This window comes from Salvelinus fontinalis, chromosome 7 (assembly GCF_029448725.1).
Source record: "Salvelinus fontinalis isolate EN_2023a chromosome 7, ASM2944872v1, whole genome shotgun sequence".
NCBI lineage: Eukaryota > Metazoa > Chordata > Actinopteri > Salmoniformes > Salmonidae > Salvelinus > Salvelinus fontinalis.
In genome coordinates, this window is record NC_074671.1 from 59311891 (window position 1) to 59330031 (window position 18141).

General features: G+C 43.2%; 2 protein-coding genes across 2 annotated transcripts; one reads left to right on the plus strand and one right to left on the minus strand.

Annotated features, from left to right (window-relative positions):
• The first annotated feature begins 329 nt into the window (after positions 1 to 329).
• Positions 330 to 7917, plus strand: LOC129859909 (ubiquitin-protein ligase E3A-like). The gene is given in 13 exon segments (XM_055930142.1): positions 330 to 628; positions 630 to 661; positions 1386 to 1430; positions 2013 to 2251; positions 2438 to 3114; positions 3242 to 3808; positions 3983 to 4127; positions 4314 to 4519; positions 4758 to 4922; positions 5092 to 5247; positions 5342 to 5415; positions 5610 to 5753; positions 6004 to 7917. Coding segments are annotated over 13 exon segments (2616 nt in total). The 5' UTR covers positions 330 to 583; the 3' UTR covers positions 6125 to 7917.
• A 1810-nt stretch (positions 7918 to 9727) lies between these two features.
• Positions 9728 to 12467, minus strand: LOC129859910 (cyclic nucleotide-gated channel cone photoreceptor subunit alpha-like). The gene is made up of 4 exons (XM_055930143.1): positions 12063 to 12467; positions 11854 to 11955; positions 11668 to 11774; positions 9728 to 11565 (listed from the first exon to the last, which is right to left on the minus strand). Exons 2-4 carry the CDS (start codon positions 11919 to 11921, stop codon positions 10211 to 10213), a joined length of 1530 nt encoding a protein of 509 aa, XP_055786118.1. The 5' UTR covers positions 11922 to 11955; positions 12063 to 12467; the 3' UTR covers positions 9728 to 10210.
• Between the last annotated feature and the right edge of the window lie 5674 nt (positions 12468 to 18141).

Genomic DNA, 18141 nt, shown 5'->3' on the forward strand with positions numbered 1-18141 from the left:
GTTATTTAATGCGTTACTATAGGCTATAGTAGTAAAGGCCAAATTCTATATTTTATCAAATAATTAAACAAAAATGTTATATACCTAAAGGGGTATACAGCTTAGACGTTTAAGAATTAAAACGTTAGTGCATATGTCCCACTTCTGACACCGGTGTAGTAATTAGTGGCGGAAACCGGGTTGCCTGACTCAATGAACAATTTTAATAGGGATAGCTATGTATTTTGGAGGCGTTTGTAACAGGCATACAAAGGCGGCACTATTTTTGCTGTTGCTCAATGACTGAACTGAGCTCAAAAGTTAGGGAAAAGGCTTTTGAACAAAACATTCCTACCGCAACATTGCATTCTGGGACGTGTCCCCAGTTCGGGTTGTTGAAGTCAAGATGGCTGTAAACACCAAACAGAGACTAGAGCATGAAATAGGCCTTAAATGAAGTTCCTTATTCAATTAAATCGCCCATTACCGTCAAGAGCCTTTAGCAGTAACATAACTTTTTGTCGAAAATTTATCCAACCTGTGGAGAAAGTGTTCATTCATACAGTTACACAGGATCACGGGCAACTGCGGGAGAAAGTCTCGTATGAATTCCGACGACGGGGACTGTGAGTGTGCGCTACCACAGGCCGAGAGAGACATCCCCTGCAGGAGGATACGACAGGTCGGCATGGAGATAAATAGAGTGTCGTGGTTTGGGGAAGGATGCATGATTTTGTATCGTAGCAATAAAATGTTTCCCAACGTATGGTTTCTGGCTAGCTAGCTATGTACCTGACATGTAAAATGAAGTAAAAGTGCAACATTCCTGCAGATTTCCAGGTATGTAGGTAGCTAGTTAATGTTGCCCTCCAGTTAGGCTAGGCCTGAAAAGTGGATTTAGCAACCGCTAGTTGGCTAGCTAGCAATGCTACTTAGCTAGTTATTAACATAACTGTTAGGTAGCTAGTTCGTTTGCTGTTCTGATTTCACGTTAACGTACAGTTACGACGATGTATTGCTGAATTGTAACTATGTTACCTAAAACATTATCGCCTGAACGACTTTGCCTAGCTACTTAGCAAGCAAGCTGCACGGTCATCACTCTGTCTGCGTTAGCTAGCTAGCCAACGTTAGCTACTTGTATCGGTCTTTGCAGATTTATATTCGCTGTTCCTATAGCCATTTCATCATCAGTCAAGTGTGTTTATATTAACCTAAGATTAACTAGCGTTCACTTACTGATAGTTGTGGCTATCTTAACTAGCTAACGCTACAGCAGTAAAATTCGTGTCACTCGCTAGACAAGTTAGTTCATTTCTCTGCTGTAGTAGGTAGTCTAGATGGTCCTGTCAACAGATTTAGCTACATATTCCTGACCTAAGCTATTGATGTGTTTGTTTGTTTAGAATACAAGAGGAGTCTGACATAGAAAACACTGAAGCAAGCCGAATGTAAGTTTATTTTAAGTTGTCAGTCATGTCATTCTGTGATTAACATACAGTAGCTAGCTACAGTACAGTAAGTTAATTTAATCACCTACCTCAGAACATGTTAATTGACTATCTATGGAATGTCCTTTTCTATCTATGGAATGTCCTTTTCTATCTATGGAATGCTAATATTTAATAATATCTCCCTCCTTTCACTAACCAATGAAAGTCCAAAGCCATTCTGTCTAAGTGTCACCATCAATGCACCTTAATATTAATAATTTTCCTCTTTGGCTTCCACACACCATCCCTTCCTGCATGGTCTGCTGACTGCAGCAGGCACACAGTGGATGCTGAGTCCACAAGTTCCCAATGAAAATAAACGTTTTTGTTCTTAAATGTTTAGGGTCTTATCACATTTCCTATGTATTGATATTTTATATATGACATTAAGTTCCCCTTGTTGTTGTTTTTTTGTGTGGTTTTTTTAATGGTTACCACTTTGGATGTTGATATGACTTTTTTCAGTGCTGTTTTGATTGAGACTGCAGCCATGAGTTTCATAACTCTACATGCTTCCAATCTGAACGGCCTCCAATTCAGGAAGAGAGCAGCCGCCAAGCATCTAATAGAGCGCTACTACCACCAGTTAACGGAGGGCTGTGGAAATGACTCCTGCTGGAACGCGTGGTGCTCCTCGTCCCGGGGCTCCCACCGCTTGGACAACAATGCAGCCGCCGTCAAGGCCCTGGAGCTGTACAAGATCAATGCCAAACTGTGCGACCCACACCCCTCCAAGAAAGGCACCACAATGAATCATTGTGTAAGGGACGACTTCAAAGGTGTGTTGGCATAAGTGACTCATTCATGCATCAATACTTTTCGGAGTGTTTCAATTGTAGTGCAGAATTTCAGAATCAGATCGTCGATCTTGACTGAACACTTAACTGAAACGGTTAACTTTTTAGCCGTAACTGGATATTACATGTGTTGCGTTAATTAACTGTATTACATTGATGTGTTTCCAGATGTGAATTACCTAACAGAGGAGAAAGTATATGAGATACTACACATCTGTGGAGAAAAGGAGGACTACTCCCCTCTGATCCGGGTCATAGGACGGGTGTTCTCCAGCGCAGAGGGCCTGGTGCAGAGCTTCCGCCGGTCCAAACCACCCACCAAGGAGGAGCTCAAGTCCCTCCAGAGCAAGGACGAGGACAAAGACGAGGACGAGGAGGAAGCGGCCGCCTGCTCCGCTGCTGCTATGGAGGAGGACTCGCCCGGTTCCTCATCCCGGTTAGACGGCGCTGCATCAGGGGACAGTGTGGGGAAGCTGGGTCCTGACGAGGTGTCTGTGGACATCGACGCGGTCAGGAGGGTCTATCAGAGACTGCTGTCCAACGATAAGATCGAAGCTGCCTTCCTCAACGCACTGGTCTACCTGTCGCCCAACGTGGAATGTGACCTGACGTACCACAACGTCTACTCCCGGGACCCCAACTACCTGAACTTGTTTGTGGTGGTGATGGAGAACAGTAACCTCCACAGCCCAGACTACCTGGAGATCGCCCTGCCCCAGTTCTGCAGGGCCATGAGCAAGCTGCCCCTACCTGCGCTGGCCAAGCTGGCCCGCCTGTGGTCTCACTACAGTGCTAAGCAGATCCACCGCATAATGGAGACCTTCCAGCAGCTCATCACCTACAAGGTAGCTAGATTCTCTTGATATTTTGTATTTTCTTTGTTTCTTTTTGTTGGCCTACATAGAGTTTTGAGATTCCTCTGTAATGAAAAGCGCTATACAAATTAAATGTATTATTATCTTAATTGCTAAGGTGGTCAGCAACGAGTTCAACAGTCGCAACCTGGTGAACGACGATGATGCTGTGGTGGCAGCCACCAAGTGTTTGAAGATCGTCTACTATGCAAATGTCATGGGAGGGGAGGTGGACACGGAGCACAATGAAGAGGAGGACGAGGAGCCCATCCCTGAGTCCAGCGAGTTGACGCTGCAGGAGCTGCTGGGCGAGGAGAGGAGAAACAAGAAGGGCCCCCGGGTAGACCCCTTGGAGACTGAGCTTACCATCCGGACGTCCGACAGCCGGCGGCCCCTCATCCCCTTCGAGGAGTTTGTCAACGAGCCCCTGAATGAAGTCCTAGAGATGGACAAGGACTACACATTCTTTAAAGTGGAGACGGAGAACAAGTTCTCCTTCATGACGTGTCCGTTCATCCTCAACGCCGTGACCAAGAACCTGGGCCTGTACTACGACAACCGCATCCGCATGTACAGCGAGCGACGCATCACAGTTCTCTACAGCCTGGTGCAGGGACAGCAGCTCAACCCCTACCTGAGGCTTAAAGTACGCCGAGACCACATCATCGATGATGCCCTCGTCAGGGTAAGTCCAAGGCCCCGTTTAGTTTCTCCCACCCCGAAGTGTGCACTTGTTTTGTCTACTCCCCCTCAAGGATTTAAAAGCATTGGAGTGGTGTTTTTACTGACTGGAGAGAGTGTCCACTATATTCCGCACACTAGTCTTAGATCATTCTTTTACTTCTATTCTTCCTGTTAGCTTGAGATGATCGCCATGGAGAATCCTGCAGACTTGAAGAAGCAGCTGTATGTGGAGTTTGAAGGAGAGCAAGGTGTAGATGAAGGAGGGGTTTCCAAAGAGTTCTTTCAGCTCGTCGTGGAGGAGATCTTCAACCCAGATATTGGTGAGAAACCAAGTCAGTCGGTCGAAACGTTGCTGAACCGTCACTGTGAGACTGGGAATGGATGTGGTTGATTTGTGTTGCTGTTGTGTTTTATAAAGGTTCTCGTCGTTACTGCAGTGGATGTGGTTGGTTTGTGTTGTATATCGTAAAGGTTGTTCCTTGTCCTTAACACTGCTTCCTTCTCAGGAATGTTTGCGTACGACGAGCACACCAAGATGTTCTGGTTCAACCCGTCGTCGTTTGAAAACGAGGGTCAGTTCACGCTGATCGGCATCGTCCTTGGCCTGGCCATTTACAACAACTGCATCCTGGACGTTCACTTCCCCATGGTGGTCTACAGAAAGCTCATGGGCAAGAAAGGAACCTTCCGGGACCTCGCAGACTCCAATCCGGTTAGTATGTGATGTCCTGTTTTATTAATAAAATGAGCTTAATGATCTTCATCTCCAGAGTGGTATTTAAATCAATGTGCTGCGACATGGCTGTCGACTCCTATGGTGTTACATTTCTTTTTACTTTCTTTCAGGGTAATAAATACCTTAACAGCTAAATCCCATTGAAATGGTGGTATGTACGAAGGTGTTATTGATAACGTGTTTCTGTCTGCTCTCCCCTGTTGTCTGTGTGCAGGTTCTGTACCAGAGTCTGAAGGAGCTGTTAGAGTACGAGGGTAGTGTGGAGGAGGACATGATGATCACCTTCCAGATATCCCAGACGGACCTGTTCGGAAACCCCCTCATGTACGACTTAAGGGAAAATGGTGATCAAATTCCAGTCACCAACGAGAACAGAAAAGTGAGTTTCAAGAATTTGTGAAAATGATTTCACTCAAAATCATGCTTTTAGACATTTTAATTGTTAGGGTTTTTCTGTTTTAGATGTAGCTTATTTTACCAGTTGAATAGAGTATGAGGTAGCGTTCCATCCAGAGAATCATGTCGTTGTTTCATCTTGTGGTCGACAGGAGTTTGTAGCTCAGTATGCGGAGTACATGCTGAATAAGAGCGTTGAGAAGCAGTTCAAAGCCTTCAGAAGAGGTTTTCACATGGTCACCAATGAGTCCCCGCTGAAATATTTATTCCGCCCGGAGGAAATCGAGCTGCTCATCTGTGGAAGCAGGGTAAGCTGTAGAAAAGAGAATATTGTCGTTTGTATTTCTTTTTTAGTGGTTTTTAAATATGATTTTAACTCCATAATGTGTGTATCACACACAGAATCTAGACTTTCAAGCACTTGAAGAAACGACAGAATACGATGGCGGCTACAGCAGAGATTCACGCATCATTAAGTAAGGAATTGCTTTATTTTAGGGTGTGTGTGTGGAGGTGATGAATCATTACTTCAAAAGGGACTTGACTGCAGAAAGGACCGTCCAAAAATGTTGAAATTCAGCGGTTTGATTTGCTGCTGACATCAGGGACAGGGACCCAAAACCCTGAATATGACACTAATATAAAGCCTTGTCTGTACTTGACCCACCAGGGAGTTCTGGGAGACGCTGCACTCGTTTGCTGAGGAGCAGAAGAGGCTGTTCCTGCAGTTCACCACGGGCACAGACAGAGCCCCTGTCGGAGGCCTGGGAAAGCTCAAGATGATCATCGCCAAGAACGGCCCCGACACAGACAGGTGAGGATGTCTTCCTTCTGCAGGCCCACAGAGCTCACTCACATCACTTTGGAAACATGCAACTAGCAAATGTGTGCAATTGTGTATATAAAAATAACCATGTACTTTGCATGCATTTGGTTTGAGGGGAAATTGATGAATTGTCTTCAGGTTACAGTTCAATGTAATCCCATTCCAAATGAATCGCCTGTTGACCTTGACAATTGGAATGGCCTTTGACCCATTCCCTCTCCTCTGCCCCTTTCTGCAGGTTACCCACATCTCACACCTGCTTCAACGTGCTGCTGCTCCCGGAGTACGACACCAAGGAGAAGCTGAGAGAGAGACTGCTCAAAGCCATCCTCTATGCCAAAGGGTTTGGCATGCTCTGAGGCCATGGCTGCCACACTGAAAAAGGACTCATTTTCACAATCTCCCTCCTTCCCCCATATCAGAAAAAATAAACGAAAGATGACCAACCAACACAAATCCGTTTAAGATTCGAGATGATAAAAGCCGAAAACCAACACAATGGTTAATCTAAAGGTAGAGCGCTCTAGTAGTGGAGTTTGTCCGTGCCAGCGTCTCGATCTCTTGGAGCAGCTTCATTGAACTTCATGTGATCAAACGTACGTTTCCTTCCCCATGTTGTGTGAATGTGTTCTGAACACATTCTTTATCTTATTTCATGTTTTATGTACAGAGGATTGTTTCCCCTTACTATTTATTTTAAGGTTGAAATCGGTTATTTTGATGCTTGACTGGATGAACAACTTTTCTTGTTGGGAAAGGGGAGGCCTGGGATTATTTAATAATCTGGATTGTGACAATGACAATGTAGAAACCTTTTACCATTTGTGAGTCAGAAAAGGCTACATCCATTCATGCATCGCAGTCCTCATTGCAGTCTGTTACTTTGCTACTGTTCGGTTGCATCGCTGTAGTCAGAAGCTGGTGTGACGAGGGAAACCATGAGCTCTTGGAGTTTATATAATGTCCTGCCCCCCCCCCCCCCCACACATCTTCCATATTATTTATCCAATCGAACCAGACTCCGTTTTTCATGGAAGTGTTTGGAACTTGGAAAGTAATTTCATTCAGACAGCATCTTCAGAAAATGTTTACCTTGAGGTTCTGTCCTAAATGACACCCTATTCCCTATCTAGTGTTCTACTGTTGACTAGGGCCCATTAGGGAGCCATTTGGGACACTCACCATTGGAGCACTGAGAGTAGACTGAAACTTTGTCGGAGCTGTTGTAAGTGCACTTAGACATTTTCAGAATGTTTATTTTTTTTTTTTGCCACAAGTACATGATTGTTCTCAAATATTTTTTTCTGAAGGCTTCCTGTGTTGCCCTTGTCTAACCGGTGTTATATTGTAATCCTCAGTACATTTATACAATCAGAATAGCATTTATTCTGGTTGTCTACACTTCTAGAAGACCAACCCCAAATATGTCCCAGGTTTAGCTAGGGTATCTTCCTTTTAGAATCAAGGCATTTTGTACTAAATGAAATGTCTACAGACATTTGCCAAGTGTTACTGACAAATCTTTGCTCTCCAGTGATCTTCTTCAGCAATCTAGAAGATTTGTCTCTGTGTAGAAAAATAACTTACGACAGACCTTTTTTTAAATTGTTAATTTTTGATTTGGAAAAGTTAGCTGTGAAAATTCCTTCTGCACTGGCACAGTAAACAGTTGATTTGTTTCTTTGTCTTTTAGTTTCTGGACAATTCCATAGGGATGTAATCACTGCTTAGGAATATCAATGGATCCTGATGCCGTCTTTCAGTCTGTCGGGGCGTAAGCAGTCAGCCAGCTCGCAGTAATGCCACTTAACAACGGTGCTCAGGGCTGCTTGTGAAGAACCTGCCCCAACAAATACGTTTTCAGATATTGCGCCCTGAGCCTTCCCTTCCTCCATCGCTTCTTTGGGTTTCTGCTGTACCTCATTTATTTGTATCTCTGTTTTGTACTGCTGAAGTTGCTGCTCACCTGTACATTTAAAAGGACTCCAGGGCCCAGAGAATGGAAAACTTTCACCCTGATCTTGGAATGGAAGCAGTCAGTTTATAGGTTGGTTTGAATTAACTGTTACCTTTAAAAATGTATGATAAAAAGGCTTAAAATCAAGTGTTGTGAAAACATGCTAAATAAAAGTGACTGCTTTTTTCCAACTTGTACTTTGTGAAGAATTAATTTAAACATATGCAAACAGATGGATTTGTAAGACTTTTGAGGATTGTATGTGTCATTTATGATTCTGAAGTACTTTTTTACTGTCTCGTACCCCAGTGAAGTTAATCAAGACATGTTAATTTATTCAACACCATACATTCAGTCGATTGGCTTAAAAGAGCCGAGATGTTCAACCACTGAAAAGAGAACATATTACTGAAAGTTCAAATAAATATGTTTGCATTTGATTTTACAGTTTTAAGTTTCTTAGTTTTAATAACAAGTACAGTACAATCTGAGTTGAAGTGAAAATGACATCCAATTATTTTCAGGTAATGTCCCTTGCAGCTGACCTAGACATTTCAAAAGCACACCAGCAGAAATATTCAAATACAGACCGATTTTGGATAATCTGTATTTATTACAAAATAAAAACATTTTGGTATCACTTTAAACCTATCAAACAAGCAGGACAAATAACTAAACTCAGCAAAAAAAGAAACTTCCTTTTTCAGGACCATGTCTTTCAAAGATAATTTGTAAAAATCCAAAGAACTTCACAGATCTTCATTGTAAAGGGTTTAAACACTTTCCCATTATTGTTCAATGAACCATAAACAATTAATGAACATGCACCCGTGGAACGGTTGTTAAGACACTAACAGCTTACAGACGGTAGGCAGTTAAGGTCACAGTTATGAAAACTTAGGACACTAAAGAGGCCTTTCTACTGACTCAGAAAAACAACAAAAGAAAGATGCCCAGGATCCCTGCTAATCTGCGTGAACGTGCCTTAGGCATGCTGCAAGGAGGCATGAGGGCTGCAGATGTGGCCAGGGCAATAAATTGCAATGTCCGTACTGTGAGACGCCTAAGACAGCGCTACAGGGAGACAGGATGGACAGCTGATCGTCCTCGCAGTGGCAGACCACGTGTAACAACACCTGCACAGGATCGGTACATCCGAACATCACACCTGCGGGACAGGTACAGGATGGCAACAACAACTGCCCGAGTTACACCAGGAACGCACAATCCCTGCATCAGTGCTCAGACTGTCTGCAATAGGCTGAGAGAGGCTGGACTGAGGGCTTGTAGGCCTGTTGTAAGGCAGGTCCTCACCAGACATCACCGGCAACAACGTCGCCTATGGGCACAAACCCACCGTCACTGGACCATACAGGACATGCAAAGAGTGCTCTTCACTGACGAGTCGCGGTTTTGTCTCACCAGGGGTGATGGTCGGATTCGCGTTTATCGTCGAAGGAATGAGCGTTACACCGAGGCCTGTACTCTGGAGTGGGATCGATTTGGAGGTGGAGGGTCCGTCATGGTCTGGGGCGGTGTGTCACAGCATCATCGGACTGAGCTTGTTGTCATTGCAGGCAATCTCAATGCTGTGCGTTACAAGGAAGACACTCTCCTCCCTCATGTGGTACCCTTCCTGCAGGCTCATTCTGACATGGCCCTCCAACATGACAATGCCACCAGCCATACTGCTCTTTCTGTGCGTGATTTCCTGCAAGACAGGAATGTCAGTGTTCTGCCATGGCCAGCGAAGAGCCCGGATCTCAATCCCATTGAGCACATCTGGGACCTGTTGGATCGGAGGGTGTGGGCTAGGGCCATTCTCGCCAGAAATGTCCGGGAACTTGCAGGTGCCTTGGTGGAAGAGTGGGGTAACATCTCACAGCAAGAACTGGCAAATCTGGTGCAGTCCATGAGGAGGAGATGCACTGCGGTACATAATGGTGGCCACACCAGATACTGACTATTACTTTTGATTCTGCCCCCCCCCCCCCCCCCCCCCCCCTTCAGGGACACATTATTCCATTTCTGTTAGTCACATGTCTGTGGAACTTGTTCAGTTTATGTCTCAGTTGTTGAATCTTCTTATGTTCATACAAATATTTACACATGTAAGGTTTTCTGAAAATAAACGCAGTTGACAGTGAGAGAATGTTTCTTTTTTGGCTGAGTTTATGTTTGAAACTAGGTATACTTTTGGAATAAATGGAACGCAGTCAAACATGTGGATTCCATGTGTTTGATACTGTTACATTTTTTGCATTCCAGCCATTACAATGAGCCAGTCCTCCTATAGCTCCTCCCACCAGCCTCCACTGCTTTTGACTAGTCAACAATACAGTTTATGGTTATAATCCACTTGGATGGAAAGCTATTTAGATCTAACCAGATCTAAATTGTGAGTATGGGCTATATATTTACATTTAATGTCCGTGTCTGTCAAATATGTAGAGTAGATATTCTGCATGTGATTATTTGTCCTGCCTGATTATTTGTCCTGCCTGAGGGGTTTGACCCTGGCCTCCATGTTGCTGATGCGCTGCTTGACCTTGGCCTGGTATGTTTCCCACTCGGCAATCATTCTGGTGAACTTGATTGTCATGACCTCCATGTTGGTCTCCATCGTAAGGACTTTGTTCTCCATTTCTTTGGGGTCGGCCTTGTTTCCCAATTCCTCATCAATGAGGTTGTCTTTCATCAGGATGGCCTTGCCTTTCTCTTCCAGAGCGTACTTGGCGTCAGGGTACTCAGTGAGAGCATCCATCAGGTCGTCTTTAGACAGGGCGAAGAGGTCAGAGTAACCCACGCTCCTGATGTTGGCTGTTCTTCTGTTGCCAGCCTTACTGCCCTTGATGCCCAGGATACTGAGATCTCCGAAGTACGCCCCATCGCTCAGCACACACCACTGTGTGACCCCATCGTCCGCCACCACAGCTAGCTTCCCTTCTTTGATGATGTACATCTCTCGGCCAATGTCACCCTTCTTACAGATGTAGTCTCCGGGGCTGAAGACCTGCGGCTGCAGCTTGAGCACAAGCTCAATCAGCAGGCCGGCTTCGCAATCCTGGAAGATACGCACTTTCCTCAGCGTCTCCATGTGGACGTTGATGGCAATCTCAGCTTTTAGCTTGTCCGGCAGGTTCTTCAGAACCTCCTTCTCGTCGCAGGTCTTCTTCTCCGTCCACAGGTAGTCAAACCACTTGACCACCCTGGCCTCCAGGACCTTGGAGACCTTACGAAACTCCATGTACTGCTTGATCGAGTCGATCTTGGCCTGGAACTCGGCGCGTGCCGCGTTCATGTTGGAGATCATGGCGCCCACGTTACCGACAATGGTTGCAAAAATCAGCACACCCGTGAGGAAGTCGGCAACAACAAACAAGTACTCGATGTCTCTGACAGGGGGCGGGGTCTCTCCAATGGTGGTCAGGGTCAGCGTGGACCAGTAGAGACAGTAGACGTACTTCCTGGACAGCTGGCCCATCTCGGGGTCAGTGATGTTTGGGTACACCCAGGTGTCTGAGCCGAAGCCCAGGAGTTTGGAGAGGGCGTAGAAGACGCAGGCGTTCCAGTGGATGATGATCAGGATGTAAAGCACAAGGTTGCCGATTCTGAAAATGTTGGGGTAGTTTGTCCTGGTTTCCGTTCGGTCGAAGAACTCAAAGAGGCGAGCCATCTTGCCGAGGCGGTTGAATCTGAACTCTGGATTGTTGTAACCGTATGGAATGAAGGCAAGATCGGTAGGTATCATCGATATGATGTCATATTTAAATTGATTCTGGGCTCGGTAGTGTTCTTTTAGTTTCACTGGGTCCTTCACGAGCAATCCTTGTTCCAGGAAACCTGTTGATGACATTCCAAAGGTTTATCGCAAATAATAAATTGTTAAACGAGGCTATGTTATGTCGAAATTATTTCAACAACCCTAAACAAGAATGGTTTTACCTGTCCTAGATCTCACAAACGTGTCAATGTAATAGATGACATCTGAAGTGTAGTCGAGAACCATCCACAGCATTACATAGTTGGCCTGCAGGTCATTGAAACTAGCCCTGGGAGACAAGCAGAAACACAAGAGTATTGATCATTCACAATTACTCAACAAATCTGGACTTCTAAAACAGCACACACCTTGGCACCAGAAGCATTAAGTTGTAGAATGCTGGGACAGCTACTATTGTCAGCCATTGGTAGTACATATCTGTGGCGGGGTCAATGATCCACACTTCTTTACTGAAATAAACATAAAATACAAAGATTTTTCCTGTTAATTTATAATCTGTTTTTTTGGTTTATAAAAATAAGACATCCATATAACCATAGAAACTGAATATATTTACGGGGGATCTGGTTTCTTCTCATCCGGTTTCTTATCAGGTGGCTTCGGGGGATCCGGCTTCTTCTCATCCTTCTTCTCGTCTTTTTTGCTGAACACATTATTTTTCCACACATCATTTTATCAATCTCAATGAAGCGTGTACTAACTACAGCACAGCACACTATTATACAAGGGGAAATAAGAGGATTATCTATAGCGGGTGTAATCAACCAAGCCTCGTTTGACCATCCTGATCTCGCAAGCTTACATTCTGTTTTCTATATGAAGCAGAGATGCTGGTGGGAGGAGAGGACGGGCTCATTGTAATGGCTGGAATGGAATAAATGGAATGGAGTTAAACATGTGGTTTCCATATGTTTGATGTGTTTGATACCTTTCCATTTATTCCCTTCCAGCCATTAAAATGAGCCCGTCCTCCTATAGCTCCTCCCACCAGCCTCCACTGTTACGAAGTGAAAAGAAACAAAAGCGCAGCAGTCTGGATGGTGGATCAGGCTAATCAACTGAACTAACGTCACTCTTACACATTTGTTTGGTGATACTGGATTGTAATGTTCATGGAGGGTGTTATTTGGTTTCAATTAGATTTCCATTGCATGAAACAATGTGCAATGATTTATCAAGACCAGAGGGGGGCAGCGTGCTGCTGTCGGGTCAAGAGAGTAGCGACAGGTCTCTTGGCTTTCTACTGGTATTTCTTTGTCATTTGTCATTCTTTGTCCTCCAGTATGACATTTAGAAAAACAAATATGTGTCTGATCACAATTATGTAACACAAAATACTTTGGAGAGTGACGGGTGGCAACAAAACCATATACAGCTATTCATTTACAAGAATTTTGCTACACCCGCAATAACATCTTCTAAATATGTGTGTGTGAGCAATAACATTTGATTTGATTAGATTAGTTACTACCTACATAGTAAATGAAAGGTTCTGAATACTTATGGAAATGTGATATTTAAATTTTTTATTTGTTATAAAACCACAAAAATGTCTAAAAACCCGTTTTTGCCTTGTCATTATGGGGTAGTGTGTGTAGATTGATGAGGGGGGAAAAAACTACATACATTTTAGAATAAAAAGTTTTAACGTAACAAAATGTGGAAAAAGTCAAGGGGTCTGAATACTATCTGAACGCTGTAGTTGGTCCACTTACTCATCCTTGTTGTTGCAGTTGTTCATATTGTATCCTGCAAGGGGCCATTGACCATTGCTTGAACAAATATATAAATACACGTGTTAGCTTCAAATATAAGTAGCTATTTCATTTCTAAGTCATAATAATTGCAACATGAGAGAAAGAGAAATTTAGCGACACACACACACACACACACACACACACACACACACACACACACACACACACACACACACACACACACACACACACACACACACACACACACACACACACACACACACACACACACACACACACACACACACATACATACACAGACACAGACACAGGGACTCACTTCCTCCTGCGGACTTGGTCAGAGAGTCTGATGTTGGACATGCTCTCTGCCCTCCAGGCCTCTCTGAACTCTGTGTGTGACTTCATGATTGAGTCTAAAGGAACGGCATCTGAGGGCTGACTACTGTGAGATGACCAGCCCTTTACTAACACCATGAAGCGAGACAGCCTGAGAGAAATGCGTTGTAATGTTGTTCAAACAATGTTCAAACATTGAGAAAACAACTAGACATGCATTATAAAACAATGAGAAACAACCATACATGCATTATAAAACAATGAGAAACAACCATACACACATTATAAATTATGAAGGATAAAAAAAACAAAGTCTATTGACTTATTTCCATTCTAGTCCTTGAAATGAGCATAAATGTAAATAATGACATGGAAAAAAGACATCTGCACTGACCTGGACATGCCTCCTGTCCCCGTGAAGGAGGGGTCCAGTTGGTCCTCATGGCTGCAGCGTAGAGAGAACACCAGGAAGAGAGTGAGGCCTCCACCAGGCTAAAAATATACACTGAAATTGTACTAGCTTGGGACGTGTCAACGTTTGTGTTTCTTGTGTTTGGAGTGTCACTACACTGCAATAAATCATAATCACACAGAACGCTTACTGGCATTCAAAAATGGAGTCTGTGTGTTGTTGGCTCTTCAAAGTAAAAGCTTTCAAATCCTAAGCTAAACCCAAGCTGGTAAAATCCTGTAAATTTCTTACCTGCTGCCACTCTCAATCTGGTCCAGGTTGTTGGGGGTGTTAACCGAACAGTGGCCGTGGCTGGGATAAGACTGCTCCGTGCTGATCTTACGCATCTTGGTTCACTCTATGGTCCCCAATGCATCAGGTAGGTGGACTGCTGTGAACAGAACAGAATAGTGAGGATACATTAGAGTAGGATACATGTAGGGTTTGATTATTTACATTGTTCACAGTCTCACAAGTCAGAACAACTGTTTGTTAAATATTAAATATACCTACAACTATAACAGAGACATTTCAATGTTGAAGCATAGAAATTGAGGCTACAATGTTCAAATCAGTAGTTATTTACCCCCACATTTTATAGTAATGTATCACATCTTTATAAAATGTATGACTATGATTCAACTATCTATTCTAGGACAACTCTAGGTCTAGGATGACTCTGTGACTCTCCTAGAGGGGAGAAGCGTGAATAGGGATTTTAAGGGATGGTGAACCATATGTCTCACTGTGGATTTAGAAGGGATTTTTACAGACTTAACAATGGTCTGAGTAGCTGTTCTAGAATAAGGAATGGTTGAGTCTTAAATGTCACACAGGATCAACTCCCCACACTGTCTTCTAAGAAACAAGTGTTTAAAATAAGCTCTTGGAAGGGCAAATTGTTGTATCTTTGAATAGGTTTCAGAGATTACATCTATCTACAGATATTCACCTACACTGAGCGTACAAAACGTTAGGAACACTTGCTCTTTTCATGACAAAGTCTGAACAGGTGAATCCAGGTGAAAGCTATGATCCCTTATTGATGTCACTTATTAAATCCACTTCAATCAGTGTAGATGATGGGGAGAAGACGGGTTAAAGAAGGATTTTTAAGCCTTGAGACGATTGAGACATGGATTGTGTATGTGTGCCATTCAGAGGGTGAATGGGAAAGACAAAAGATTGAAGTGCCTTTGAACGGGGTATGGTAGTAGGTGCCAGGCGCACCGGCTTGTGTCAACTACTGTAACGTTGCTGGGTTTTTCACTCTCAGCAGTTTCCTGTGTGTATCAAGAATGGTCCACCACCCAAAGGACATCCAGCCAACTTGACACAACTGTGGGAGGCATTGGAGTCAACATGGGCCAGCATCCCTGTGGAACGCTTTCGACACCTTGTAGAGTCCATGCCTCGACGAATTGAGGCTGTTCTGAGGGCAAAAGGGGGTGCAACTCAATATTACGAAGGTGTTCCTAATGTTTTGTACACTCAATGGCTGTATTATTTAATGACATATTCGTATTTTTGTGTGTGTGTCATTCCCTTTTTATTTGGATACTGTCTTTGTGAATGGACTCATAAATCATTTTCACAATTTAAATTCATCCAAAATCTCACTTCATATAGACTGATTCACGATTTTTATGAATCTACATTGTATTGATGAATGTGTGTTGGACCGTACTGACAAATACATTTGATTAATAACAACAACAAAAAACTAAAATGTGATCTAAAAAATAAGATTTTTCTTGTTGGTCCACAACCACAATGCACGCAAGTGCATTACAGACTCCCACTGAAGTAAGTAATGCTTTGCTTTCCAAAGCGTTACATGCAAATGGTTTGGTGTATTGACATGACCTTCCCATTGTATGCCGTGTGTGATGTCTTTGAATGGCCCTGTCTGAAACTCAAATTGATCAGTTAGATGAAACACGAGATTAGAGGAAGAATACTGATACAGTAGTGAGGCATGATTGTAGTATTCTGCGCAACATGTTTTATTTGAAATGAAAGAAAAAAACTATTGAAATGGAATATGTATTCGTACTTATTTTTAAAATGTCAAATAACGGATTAACACGCATTCAATCTAACATTTTACAACCTGCATGCAAGGAATAATTAATAAATTAATTAATCCACACATTTTACAACACTTTCGGGTAGGCTACATCTCTACTGTTAAAAATTACGAAGGAGACTGAATTAAATCCAATTTATTGACCTTTCCCCTTTCAGAATGTTTGATGTTTCCAATGTATCTATAATTTATGTTAACATGGCTGGTGATAATAAAAAAAATATTCCAAAAAGGTTAGAATAAGGCCTACATCCTAGTTGTAATTTTTTTCATTACATTTTCAAACTTTGAGTTAATTCATTGTGACTTAATTTAGTTGTTTAGTTCATCCTATTTTTAACACAGTAGTCTGCTTAAATGTGATCTAATCAGAACGTCCTCACAAATTGCCTTACCAAGTAGGCATAGATGCATGGATCTATCCTTCATTGTTGGTCCCGATTAAATTTAGTCTATACGAAAACATTTTATCTAGCTATAACATTTGATGAATCCTATATTATTTGCAACAATACAGATAAATCAGTTATTTCTTTAGACTACCACACAATTTGTGCAAATCTCTAGTCTAAATGTACCTGAATATAGTTTAGGGAAGGATAGTCCTCAAGCAAATGTCTTCGTCAAAGGAACTCTCGATGTGACATAATCCCATGTTTTCCTCCTTCGCTTCATAGGCTACACAAACGTTTTCAAATAATTAATTCCTCGGTAGACACGGCCTTACATTACTTTCAAATGATATACTACTGGACACAACGATTTGGAATTATATTTCAGCACCCAGGTCAACGGACAGCTCCCCCTGTGTCCTTTATTACCCAAGCAGCCTTCTTTAAACCGTACCGCACTTCCGTCAACTTCATGAACAGTCATTAACTGCTTGGGGGGCAGAAGAGAGAGAAGGGAGGGGTCTGTGAGCGCCACCGCTTGTTGCGAAGTGAAATTTCTACAACTTTTAACGACTACCAGATAAGGGCAGTATTCATTTAGTGTCGGAATTTTTGCCATTAGCCTACAGTTAGGTAAGATAGTACTTGTTCAGGTGGTGAAGTCATATCATTTATCATTAGATGTTATCTGAAATAAAGGGTTGTAGTGCAACAGAGTCGTTGCAATGAGCCCTAAATATCAGTCACCCCTGGACCAGATGTCAGCTCTTCCACCAGGTTCGACTAAACAAGGTTCGAGACCAGTCTGCCATAAGTGCATGATCATGAGAGCATATTAAGAAGGGAGACGGATTTACTCTGGCCCCAGTGAATAATAGAGCAGGAGTCAGAAGGATGAGATTAACTGGGGCTTAAAGAGGCTAAAAAGCTCATAGTCCATTAGAAATGTAGAGCATAGCTCATACTCACCCCCTCTCCCTGTCTTCTTGAAAATGAGTCCCTAGACTCCCACTTACCAACACTGCTCCTCCGTTGGGACTGAAAGAGGTGCTATGTGTTGCTCCTCACCTGCATAATAACAGATAACAAGAAACGTCCCCTAACGGATTGGATAAGTGATCGAAATATGGCGTAAATTCCACCTAGCCTATCAGAGGGCAAGGTGAAAATATTATAATATTCCAGACACCTATCCTCTCCATTCATATCTACACAAGTGTATTGTGGGTAGTGGGTAGGGGTCGATTTAGGACTGGGTGATTCGTATTGTGTCGTATCAGGCAGGTAGTTTACCTACAGTTTACAAATACAGGAAGAGCCAAGTGCCCTTTTCTGCCCTTAGCTTGGTAGGACACGGTTGGCACTTTTCTTTCTTTCCTTCAGCACAGCCTGGGCCATGAGCTCCTGTGAGATGTCACCGATGTTCAGAATGTCTCACCCACTAGGCTACTCTACTGCATGGCCACAGAGGCCCCACCCACCTGGGAAAAGAGGAGAAGACACAGGGGAAATCCTCCATCTGTAGAACAGAAGCTCTAATCTTATATGTAAGACTCCAACATGTCCCTAGATCCACTAATGTGTTTCCCTGGTCCAAGTGTTAAGTCAGTGCTTGTCATGACGGACTTAAGGAAGCACAGAGGCACCCG